This window comes from Pleurodeles waltl, chromosome 6 (assembly GCF_031143425.1).
Source record: "Pleurodeles waltl isolate 20211129_DDA chromosome 6, aPleWal1.hap1.20221129, whole genome shotgun sequence".
NCBI classification, from domain to species: Eukaryota; Metazoa; Chordata; class Amphibia; order Caudata; family Salamandridae; genus Pleurodeles; species Pleurodeles waltl.
Genome location: NC_090445.1, coordinates 1,191,261,655 through 1,191,274,067, shown reverse-complemented (window position 1 = coordinate 1,191,274,067; position 12,413 = coordinate 1,191,261,655). Strand labels below are relative to the sequence as shown.

The window sequence follows — 12,413 nt, the reverse complement described above, 5'->3', positions numbered from 1 at the left end:
TACAAAAGGAACAGAGGTGGGTGCTCCATCTAAAAACCAACACTAATGGGTTAAATGACGATATTCCTTGGAGCGAATTGTAATATCAGTGATCCCTCTGTTGCGTGACCCCCTTATGAGTGTGTCTTTCACTACATTTGATATTTACCCATCTGTTTTTGGACAGGATAATACATGTCGGATGACATGTCCTCATTACATATTTTATTGAGGGACATTTTATAATATCCACACAGGGACGCCCTATCACCCTTCATTTACTGTGAACACCCCATAATCATTTGTTATGCTTAATTGGTGCAAAATTCTCCCAACATTGTACTGAGGTTGAACCATTGTTCCTGATCCCGCCTAGGGTCACTTTCATTATATCCACACAGGGACGCCCCATGACCTTTCACTTTTGTGACATGCCATAATCATTTTTTATGCTGAATTACTACGAAATTCCCTCAACATGGAGCCGAGGTCGAGCCCGCTTAACATTCTGATACTTGGTTATGGTTGCGTCTTGATGCGTCGTGAGATGCCGACTGCTGAGTACTAATAAGCCATGCCCACGCCAGCATGTTCAGGATCGCAGAGACGGGGTAGGAAAAAAGGCAGTTTCCACAAACATATTCGCAAGTAACTGACGGGCTTTTCCTCTACGGACACGCTATAAATTGAGCATGCCATTTATTTATTGATACAAATATCGTCCTATTCAGAAACTAACACTGTTTTTTACGATCCTGCGAGTCCTAAGGGGACTATTATTAGTGGCGATTTGGTAAGACAAAATCCTGTATTTTCACTCAGTATTTTGCATAAATATTTGTCGTACTTCTGTTGATGTTATGGTGTCTATCTATGGCTCTGGCAACACTATGGTGCAATATTCGTGGTTGTAGATATATGTTGGATTCCTGGTTAACCTTATTCATGCAAAAAAGACTTGTTTGGTCGCTGGCGCGTGATATTTCTCTCCCACATTTATATGTATGTTTAATGTATTTTTAGGTTAGTTGTATGTTATGGATTATCTCTGCGAATGCCAAGAGGTAGACCTACTTTCTAAAATACAGATTTGGTGTTTCCTAACAATGGGCACACTTCTCAATTCGAGTTAGGGTCCCATTTATATGTAGATTACTTTATTAGGGTCCTGGTGAATTGCCTTAGATCTTCAGACTAAACAAAGTTGACCAGTTATAGAGAAAAATAAGGAACATTATTTTCCTATATATTCCACTCTGTTTTTATCTATTAACAAGGACCTCCAGAATAAATATAATTTTAGCAGAGTACCTTAGTTAATTTTAATCAAACTTTTTCACCAATCTGCACTGCTACAATCAGTTTCTCACCTATTCAAAACTTCATCAACAGCCAAATAAGTAAAAGAACTCCAGCAAAGAGTCCTTTCTTAGGGGCCTGCTGGGCATTGCAGTGCTGACCCAACGAGGAGCTCCCCAATGATGAAGCATGCCACCCTTGTTGGTGGGTGAGAGGTTTTGCTCCAAATTATAAACATTTTCACCAACCATTGTTTCACTCAGGGACACTAGTTGTGTTTACCTAAAGTGTGGGTAGGAACAGCATATTCCATGAGTAGTAACCTAGAAAGGGGCCATACCCCTATATGCCCAAAAAGTGAAGTTAACCAACAAAAGTATAGGTTAGATAATAAGTTCCATAGCTTGATATGAGCTGAACACGCAAATGCTTGAATCAGAATTGTTGGCTACAGTGCTTAATTTGTAAATAAAGAGGTGCCGGTGCTCAATGCCCTTCTGTTAAACACGAGACTGCTTTAATTAAATCTGCAAGCACTGAATACTGAGGCAGCGTAATCCTGAAGCCATCTCGGGCCTCTTCAATCCATTTACGGCCACCCCTGCCCTTTCAGCTTATCCTGCAACTTTCTACTTTCTCTCTTTATGACACTTTTTAGTTTTTCCTTCTTCCGTCTTTCCCATATGTGTCTTTTGCTCGCAGCAAATGCTTGAGACATAAGAATAAGCCCCGGCCCTCACAAATAAGTGCTGGTGCTCAGCACCGGAAACAACAAGCACAAATTAAGCACTGCTTGGATAGCTTGGTTCTTTATTTCTCATATTTTATTCATGTGGTATTTCATATGCCTTTAACTACATTGAGGCTTATGTCATTGTGCAAACCCCTTCAATGCGCACAGGCTAGATGCTTTCTCAAGGCTGAATACATTTAACACATAGCCAAAATAAAGGTAAGGCAACAAAGAAAACCACACCGGAATCTAACAAATCATAAACAGTGGTCAAATCATAACACCGAATTGAGTCTGACATCACACAAATTACATGAAACATTAAAAGAAAACAATATACAAAAAGAAACAAAATCAAAATATATTCATTAGAAAGCATAAATCAATATTTTGGTCATTGAGTTCAGTAGTACTATTTAGCCAATGTAACTGTGTATGAAAATAGTTTCTTGCTACAGTGGTGTACGACACCCAGTGGTTCAATGTGGTAGCATCCAAAATTTAGAAAGAAGGTGTAGTAATTGTGAAAGTATGGTGAAAGACTAAAATGTCATGGATCAGTAGATAATTCGTTTACAAATTAATGGAAATGAGCAGATGGCTTTCATCTGCAACACTCAAGACAAGACCAGAATAATAATGGGATCTCAGGGATGAATACAAATCCATGGCGGGGCTAAGTCCTGTTGAAAATAGAAAAAAACATCCCTTTTTTCTGTCAATACTCCTAAGTGCAGCTTTAAGATCATTGCCAAAATCTAGCTGAAATATGAAAGGTGTTCATATTTCATATGTCACTTAAAAAAAATAGTATTTTGGGTATTGTAATAACCTGACCGGACCCAGCAGAGACTAATTAGAACTTAAATAAGAGTACCTGTAGATAGTGGTGGTTTGTTGCCAAATGCAGGAAAAATAAATGGTAAAATCAGGATATATGGTCAAAAGCTGCGCATAAGACTAATTAGTAGAGTGGTTTCCAAGCCAGCAAATGAGGTCTAATACGGAGACTACCATCTGTTACTGCAAGTCTCAACAGATGTTGAAGTCGGGCGGTTTATGTAGGAAAATTGTAGGAACCATGGGCCAGATGTATCATCACAGCCCTTTGCGATTCGGAAATAGCGATTTTTAAGAAATAGCTTTTTCCGACTCGCAAAGTGCCATGTGTCACATTTGCGAATCAGTAGTAGCGATTTCTTAAAAATCTCAAATGCTATTACCGAATCGCAAATTGCGATACCGGCCCCATTCGCAGCTATGGGCCTGTTGGCCCATATCTGCAAATATTTTGCATTCCCAAAATTGCGATTTCTGAACCAGAAATCGCAATTTTGGAAATGCAAAACCCCCAGAGTGCTGGGGGGCTAAGGCCCCTCTGCTGCACCCCAAAATACTTTTTGGGGACATGTAAGGTGCACACATGCCAAAAGGGCATGTGTGCTTTACATGTACAATTTAAAAATGCATTTTAAATGCATTTTTAAATTTTGCACCTGGTTAATTTGCGATTCCTGAATGCCAAAATCGCATTTAGGAATTGCTTCATACATGTGCTAAGAAATCGCAAATAATGAATCCTTATTAGTGATTTCTAATTTAGAGAGTTGCAATTTCCTAAAAATTGCATTCAGAATGCACCGTTTGCGAATGCAAAATGCTTTCATACATCTGGCCCCATATTAAGTAGAAGATGTTGAACTTGGTCAGTAGTTAGAAGAGACCTAGGCCCATATTTATACTTTTTTAGCACCGCATTTGTGTTATTTTTTGACGCAAAAGCGGCACAAACTTACAAAATACAATTGTACTTTGTAAATTTGCGCCGCTTTTTTTGACGTAAAATGCGGCGCTAAAAAAGTATAAATATGGGCCCTAGTCCCGAAGAGCGCTGGAGGTTGAGGGGAAACGCAGGACGGCCATCTTGGAGAGGGAATGAAATAGTAATCATGTCTGTAAATCTCAACATATGGGGGTCCGAGCTAATCAAGAATGAATAAAGTTCGGGTCAAAAAGGAAGTAATTATATAAGTAATTGATTATAGTATTTAAACCCGTCACTTTAAAAAGTTAATGGAAAAAAGGAGAATCTCATAGTGTTTGTGCAAGTTTGTAAGAAGTTAAGCAGTGTACTGATCCTATAGCATACAACATTATTTTTACAGGATCCCATTAATACTTTTAGCGAAAGCCTATTTTAAAAGGTATTCCCCAAAGTTACATTAAACATGTTGTTGGTATCACATATATGCCATATAATTCAGTTTAATCAAAGAGTCCAATTTGTTTTATCCAAACGGCAAGGTGGAGAATATATGTATTTTATTATTACATTCCACAAAAACCATATAATTTCTGCGTTTTACATAAAGTAAAGATCATAGAAAAAATGGTGGGGGATAAGGGTTGGAATCCTATACTGGACTATGTAGTCTGAAATCGTTAAAATGAGTTCATAAGGATATGGGATGATGGGGCTAAGACTGGGGGATGACATCAGTATGTACTTGTTTAAGGGGTTAGTAGTTCATCACTAGCAACTAGACAAGCTCATTTTTATGAATGTAATCAAATGATTCTTGAAATGCTACATTTTTGTCTTTCGAACAATGTTTTCATTTTTAGCTTAGACTACTACCTCCAAATACAAGGGACTGAGATGGGGCCAAATTTGCACCCCAGTATGCATATGAGATCACTCCCAGCCTAAGTCCCTTCATCCCTTTTCCTTTTGATCTCATTTTAGCAATTTCGTGTGGACTACTTGGTCTACTATAGGATTCCAACCCTATGATCTTTACTTTCATGAATAACATATAAATCATAAGTTTTTAGAGTCGAGCGCGCAAGCGCTCTGGCCTGTTGTAATCTATCTGTCGGCTTTTAACTACACCAACTCTTGCTATTCATTCTTTGTTGTGCTTGTCTTTAATGCTTAATTTTTATTGGTGCTTTTTGTGAAATGTCCCTCCTTTGTGTGCTGAGTTCCCTCCCAGGCGCTTTCACTAAGTGAACATTTTTGTTGGTCATCACACTACTTTACACTTGCTCCTGTTACAGCATGTGATGGCCCCTACTCCAATTTCGGTTTGCCTTTCATCCCAGCCACGATCCTTTCTACACGTTCATGCAGGGGTTCGCGCTCACGCTGATGGTGGCCGGGGCGCTTTGAATTGACTTGCTTCTGTCAACGGTTTTACTTTTCATTTTAAATTTTTGTGGCAAGAAAAGTCCAATTAAGCATTTACAATGCTAAAAGTTCTAACTCGAGCAAACACAGACCCATTGCATTGCAAATGCTTGTTTGGATTTGCTAATATTTCTCAGCATCCTTTATTTTTAAATATAACATAAAAATTATACATTTTCTGTTGAATTTATTAATTAAATCTTTATATTTCCCTGCCTTATCATTTGGATAAAGCAAATACAATTGGATTCTTTGATTGAACAGATTATTATGATGATATACGTGATACCAACACCCTGTGTAATAATACTGTGAGGAATAACTTTTAAAATATTGTTGAGACGGATAAGTCCTCTGTATGCTAGTGGATGTGTACCTCTACAGAGAGCACCCAAATGTACTGTTGTCTAGATCCCTAATACTGATTCTTGTTATCATAGGCGAACATGGATCATCATGTACGTCATGACATAGGCCTGCCTTACTGATTGCGGTCTTCTTAGACCAGGAGGTGTCTTGCAGTTTATCATGGTGATGTGCTAACCCGTGCTTCATCTGCATGGGCCTATAATGGGATTCTGCTAACTTGTAATGTTTCTGCAACTCTTTAAAGGGGAGAAGTCCCTGCTTATCCCATTTGTCTCACAGGTTGGAGATGCTCAACATGTCCCATTGTCTCGAATCCTTGAGCCCCTTTAGATCAGCTGGAAGGTCAGAGTCCTCCAAAAGGGTCTCTAGTGTAGCCTTCCCTTCCCGCCCAGCAACCATGAAGATTTTTTCCCTGTTCCGACCACTGTGACAATCTGTGAGTGTCCTCGGGCTGGCTGAATTTTGCTATATAGTCTAGAGGGTTACACCTGTGATAATCAAGAGGGTTACCCTATGTGCCCATACCATGTCTATTTGCTCTCAGTGCTGGCTCTTGCTGGTCCGCAAATGCCCAGTTGTTCACCATCAAAAGCAGCTCTTCCCAGTAGTAAAACTTCATCTTGGAGAACAGCATTCCCCAGTCGTAGGGATTACTTGTCAGGATCACCTGCGCTATTATTGGTGAACTGCTGTCCCATAGTAACAGTCTTGTCAGTGAGGCCTCCCACCAGAAGAATTATTCGGGGACCTCAAACAGCCTGTTTTGCAACATATATAAAGATTTTTGTAGCATTATCATTTTGTACAGGGCTGCTCTACCTAGCAGCAAGATGGGGTGCCTGTGTCAGTGCCCCAAGTCCTGCCTATATTCTTCAAGGACCTTTCTTAGATTATGTCTTTAGAACTCAGCCGACCTAGAATCACATACACCCCTCTCGCTACCAGCAAATGGGGCACTCTCACAGGGCACTCTCAGCTCGTCAGGGGGCTCCCCAGGGTTATCCCGTATATCTGGGTGTCCACCCTCACTCAGTTGGCCAGTGAGTCTTGTACTAGCGTAAACAACAGGGGGGAGAGTGGCCAACCCTGCTTTGCCCCCTACCCATTTTAAAATCAATGGACAGTACACAGTTGACTCATACCCTTGCCACTGACTTCACGTAGAGTAGCCTTATCCATGTTAAGAACTCAGGACCAAATCCAATCTTCTGTAGAGCTGCAATTAAGAAACACCATTCCACTGAGTCAAATGGCTCCTCTGCATCGAGTACCAATAGTACCACCGACTGGCCATAAACCCTCTTCTAGCCAGGAAACCATTCAATCTCCTGAGACTGTGTCTCAGCAACCTCAGTGGCATGTAGGCGCACAGATCTTCTGGCTTTCCTTCATTATGAAAAAGTACAGTGGTGGCTGTCCCAAGATCTCTAGGCATACTTTCCTCTTTCTTTGCCCCATACAGAATTTCTCAGAGTGGTTAACCTGATTTTACTCCAGAGGAATTTAAAATATTCAGCTGGGAACCTGTTGAGTTCCAGCATCTTCCCTGCTTTAAGCTGCCTAATGGCTTTCCCAATCTCATCCGCTCTCTCAACATCCATCTGTTGTCCTCACCCAGCGCAGCCATCAGTATGTCGGTGACAAACCTTTAAAGTTCCTCTGGTTGTTCCCCCATTTTGGATTGGCACAAGTCAGTTAAATAGGTTGTGAACGTCTCTGCTGGTTCTCCCACCGGTTCCACCAGGGACCCTGCCTCGGTCTTTTTCTTAGGTATCCACTGTCACTCTTCCTCCTTCCGTGCTAACCAGGCCAGCATCTTGTCTGCTTTGTTCCCCACTTTATACAGCTTGTGTTGCTTTGCCCTATATAATGCCTTTGCCCTACTCTCGACAGTCACTCTACAATCCTCCAGTGTAAGTGCTATTTAATGTAGCAACTCGAAAATTGGTTGTATAACGCATTCCGCTTCCCAATGGCACAGCCTATCTTCCCCAATTCCACTATTGTTTCAAATCTCTCTCTTTCTTTTTCCAAGTTACCTGCGTAATCAGGAGACCCCTAACTACTACTGTGCAAGCTTCCCAGACTCTGATCCACAACGGGACCTCATTTACATGGTCCTTCATATAGTGCTCCATGGCTGATCCCATGAACATCCTTATGTGCCAATCAGTCAGTTCCCAAGAGCCCAGCCTCCATCCAACCAGCCCCCTATGGACCCTCAACCCAAGCTGCATGCTCAGTGGTGAGTGATCATAAATCCCCATTGTAGGAGCTTTGTGTCTGAGGATCTGTGCCCTTGTGCTCGGGGACGAAGAAAAAATCCAACCCATACATTAAACCTGTTGTTCCCAACATAAAGGAGTATTGCCTGGCAGCTGAGTTTGCTTCACATCACAAGTCTACCAGCCTCACAGCCTCTATCAATGTCTGTAGTCATTAGTCTCTCCCTCCCCAATTGGCTGTCCCGCACTACCCTATCCCAGTCTCCCTTCAGTGTGAGGTTGAGGTCCCTTCTATTATGGTGAGCATTCTTGGCACTCACTCCAACCAGTCTACCAGAATCATTAACATCTATCACTGCAGTCCCTGAGGGAAGTATCAGGAGGGCATTGTTATCAGCTGCCCTTGCCATATCCCACTGGTCCACCCATGTTTTGATAACTTCTAGTCGAAGCGATCTGCGGACTAGGTACCCCCTCCCCACAATCCTGAAGTGAATCCAGAGTGCACCAGAACTTTGGGCCAGATATAGGAAGCATTTTGCATGGTGCAAACTGCGAAAATCGCAGTTTGCGCCATGTAAAATGCTAATCGCGATGCTCATTCACAATTTGCGAGTTGGTACTGACTCGCAAATTGTGAATGCGACTCACAAATAGGAAGGGGTGTCCCCTTCCTATTTGCAACTTGCATCGCAATGCCAAATTGCTTTGCGACCGCGAATGCGGTCGCAAAATTTGCAGTTACCACCAGTGTCACACTGGTGGTAATCCATTCGCAAAAGGGAAGGGGTCCCCATGGGACCCCTTCCCCTTTGTGAATGTTGCCATAAAGGTTTTTCAGAGCAGGCAGTGGTCCAATGGACCACTGCCTACTCTGAAAAAAAGAAACTAAATGGTTTCGTTATTTTTTTTATTTTGCAACTCATTTTCCTTTAAGGAAAACGGGCTGCAAAAAAAACAAAAACTGCTTTATGTAAAAAGCAGTCACAGACATGGAGGTCTGCTGTCTTAAGCAGGCCACAATCCCTGTGAGTGCATGGACTCGCTATGAGGTCGCAAAATGCGACCCACCTCATTAATATTAATCAGGTGGGTCTTCGCGACCCCATAGCGAATTGCAGACGGTGTCTGAGACACCATTTTGCATTTGATTTTGCCAATCGGAACTTGCCACATCTGGCCCTTTGTACCTACCCCTCCCTAGAAATGTTCAGTCGATCCAGCTGGGTGTGTCTCCTGCATTAGTATGATGTCCGGGTCCTGCCTGTTCATTAATTGTATCACTACGCCTCCCTGCACCATGACATTTCAGGATAGAAGGTTTAGCCCCGCCTCCTACCCAAATCTTGTTGGTGCATGTAGTTGGTCATCATAAAGCCTGTGTGCCTCACTGTGCCTTCCACTGTCTTTTCTAGCATGGGTGTTGTCATGCCAGTCACTGCTACATGTGACATGTTTAAAACTACCCACTATCTCCAGTGCTTTAGGTGTCTATTGCCCATCCCTACCCGCCATCAAACCTGTACACGAACTCTAGTGTTCCAGACACTCTCCCTGGTAGCTCAATAAAAGAGAGTATCGAAGATCAGTTGGGTGCATGATCATGTCTCAGTGTTGCCTCTGGTTAAATTGGTTTTCTTTCCCTTGCACCAGCCTCGTCCTCAGCCTTTAGTCCCTATGGTACCCATCAGGATGATACGGGCTCCACAACTCTTGCCTCTCCTGCACTCTGTCCTGTTGTCTCACTCCCACCCCCCTCCATATCTGTGACCACCATTTCCTTTGACCTAACCATGAACACAGTAGTAACTCTAAAAACCATATACTGCAGTAACCGCCCATGTGGTGCCCAAACACTTGTATCTACTAGCCCCCTCTCCCAAGCACCCTCAATGTTTAGCTTTCTGCTACATTTGCCACAGACGGGAAAATGGATAGTTTATCAACTAAAACGAAAAAGTACTCTGTGTTCTAAGAGGTGACACAGTATCATCCAGATAGTCTCCATTCCATAGTTTCAAATTAGGTCACCTACGTCCCCACCAGTCGACCTACAGAAACAAAAGTTGTTCTAATGTAGCCAGATACAACTCATTTTGTACATGCTGAAATAGAGTACATTCAGCATTTCGTGATGTGCAGCTTATTTTAGAAAAGAAAACTAGAACTACAACGTGGGGAACGTGGAAATACGTAGTGTCATACGCAGTTTGAAAACCACCCACACACCCATCATAGTAAAAAAAAGACAAATGCGCAGTTGTTATGCTTTATTAACAGATTAAATAACAGTCACAGTTTAAAACCATTTATTCAAGAAATACACTAGGAACAGAGAAGCATCTGTATGGAAGACGGGTAAGAGGTGACAGCAGCAGCCCCGAAAGCCCCAGTTTAGGATCGAAAGCCAATATTCACGAAGCAACAGTGCCTCGGGGGTAAGGGGTTAAAGACACGAGATAGTGACACCACCAAGAAAGGCAAAACTCTCCTCTGGACCGAGAGGTCGTCAAAAGGGTACAAGCCCTTGTACCGTGGCCTCTGGAAGTGTCCCCACAATTCAGAAGATAGCTGCTGACAGCTGCCAGGCATGCGTCAAAGAATTACTACATAGATGGGATCTACTACATTGGTATGGAGCTTACCAACGTGTACAAGAATAAGCTGTCAAAAGGTGGCGGCCAACCATGTGGACAAGACAGCGGGGACATTTAGGGCCAGATGTAGCAAAGGGTTTTTCCCATTCTGTGTCAATCGGAAAATGTGTTTGTACATATGGCCCTTAAAAACAGAATGCGATGCGGCCCTGTTCGGAAGAAGCAGACAACCGAAGCAAATTGGGACATCACCTAAACCAAAACTGATTGTTGCCTATGTGGGAGTCCCGGTTCCTTCAGGGACCCAGATAATATAGGTACACAGGAAAGGGATGGGGGTCTGCTGGATGGTAGACTGCTGCAAACTTTGGTAGTCTACTGCCCATTTTAGTAGAGCTGTGGAGTCTGGATTCAAGTCACTGCTGAAAGTTAACTGTGCGTGACAATTGGTTGTGTCAGTGTGACAGCTGAGTCTCGAACCAATTAGCATGTTTCTCAGGCACCCAGTGTGAGACTCAAGGTCTCTGCTTATGCTGACCTTTTGTTGATCTGCAACAGCAAAGGTAGTTAAAAGTTGATATGCTCCCTGTTTTAATCGTTATTATATCATGTAACTCAATGAATTGTATGTGCTAAATCTGACAACTTCGTTTTTATTTATTGAGAAATCTGGATGTTTGTGCATCAGTTTTGCCGTCTACTTTGCCGTAAAATCCTTATAAATATATATTGCATGTCCCCTTACAATTTAAATGTTATTGTTTATGTTTTCATTTTCCAGGACCCAGAGCAGCAGTTTTCATCCTCCTCCAGTGCCACCTAGAGGACGCTGATATTCCAAAAGAAACATCCTGGAGCATGTCTAATCTCATCTGCAGCAGGGCGGTCTTTCTGGAATTGAATACAAACTGTATTGTTTCAGTAGCCATTGCAAATTTAATGTTACTTAGGCTTACACATTTTCTTGTTATAGTTTAGTGCAGTGGTTCCTAAACGTTTGACGATTCACCTACCTTTAACAGACATGAGGCGGGCAATATTTGAATTTAACTATATCGTCGTGTGGTAGTACATTGTCATTTACAGACAGCACATTTTCCATTGAAATGTCCACAAAATTTGCACAGGCCTACAGTTTTACTGATAAAACTACATAGCAGACAAATGATAAAGTGTTGAAATCGAGTTTCTGTGAATAGTTATCATTTGTGAATCACCAAAAAAGTATCTTGTTTGTTTTGGTCCTATTAAAATCTTTGTTTCCAGCACATTTCTGAATTACAAAAAACATGCTTGTTTTTTGCTTTCCTGACTTCTGGATACATGCTGTTCATGTACAGGGAATTACATTTTGTTGTGTATTACAAGAAACAACATTATGCATTGTCACGTAATTCACTTTAAACACTCCTGTAACTTTGCAGTCAGATAAAGAAAAATAAACACCAATCCCCATGTTAAAAGAATAAAGCAGCCTGACAGTTGACCTCTTTCAATCACCAGCGAACGTGACAAGATAAACACAGAAGTTAAAGGTATCTATATTGATTGCACTGAGTTTCTTGACCCACCAAACTCAGCTGGGTCAGACCCCAGTTTGGGAAACACTGGTTTAGTGCATTTGGATCCATTTTCATTGTTATACAGCCAGTGTTATGAGCTGTGAGCCCAAAAGCTCTGTATGACTACAACACAAAAGAAAACTGATCGCTTTGTCTCTGCCTTTTCGCTCCCTCCCTCTTTTTCTCTCTCTCCTGAATTCTTAGGGGGCCTGTCACAATTAACCTAAGGGGAATGGGGAAGTTGACAGAGGCACCAAGAGTTGCCCCAGGAATCCAGCCCACTGGGAAAATGCACAGTGGAATAAAAAGCTTGACTGGCTCTGATGCTGCTCGTGACATAATCCTAGAGTGGCTAAGCAGAAGCGTCGCAGACCAAAGAGTGGAGTGTCCCAAGGCAACTGGAATCAAGATGGCAGTGGCAGACCTGGTGACATGGTGAAGAGTGAGGGAGCTGCCTAG

General features: G+C 42.1%; 1 protein-coding gene across 3 annotated transcripts in view; it reads left to right on the top strand.

The window, feature by feature from the left end:
- Positions 1-11,862, top strand: part of PIK3AP1 (phosphoinositide-3-kinase adaptor protein 1) — a 1,392,564-nt gene extending 1,380,702 nt beyond the window's left edge. For 2 of the 3 annotated variants that reach the window (XM_069240444.1, XM_069240442.1), the window contains one exon: positions 11,174-11,862. In XM_069240444.1, coding sequence (XP_069096545.1) covers positions 11,174-11,225 — 52 coding nt within the window. In that variant the 3' untranslated portion in view covers positions 11,226-11,862. The remainder of the gene's footprint in view (positions 1-11,173) is intronic. The other variant, XM_069240443.1, reaches the window with a different exon arrangement.
- Positions 11,863-12,413: the final 551 nt, after the last annotated feature.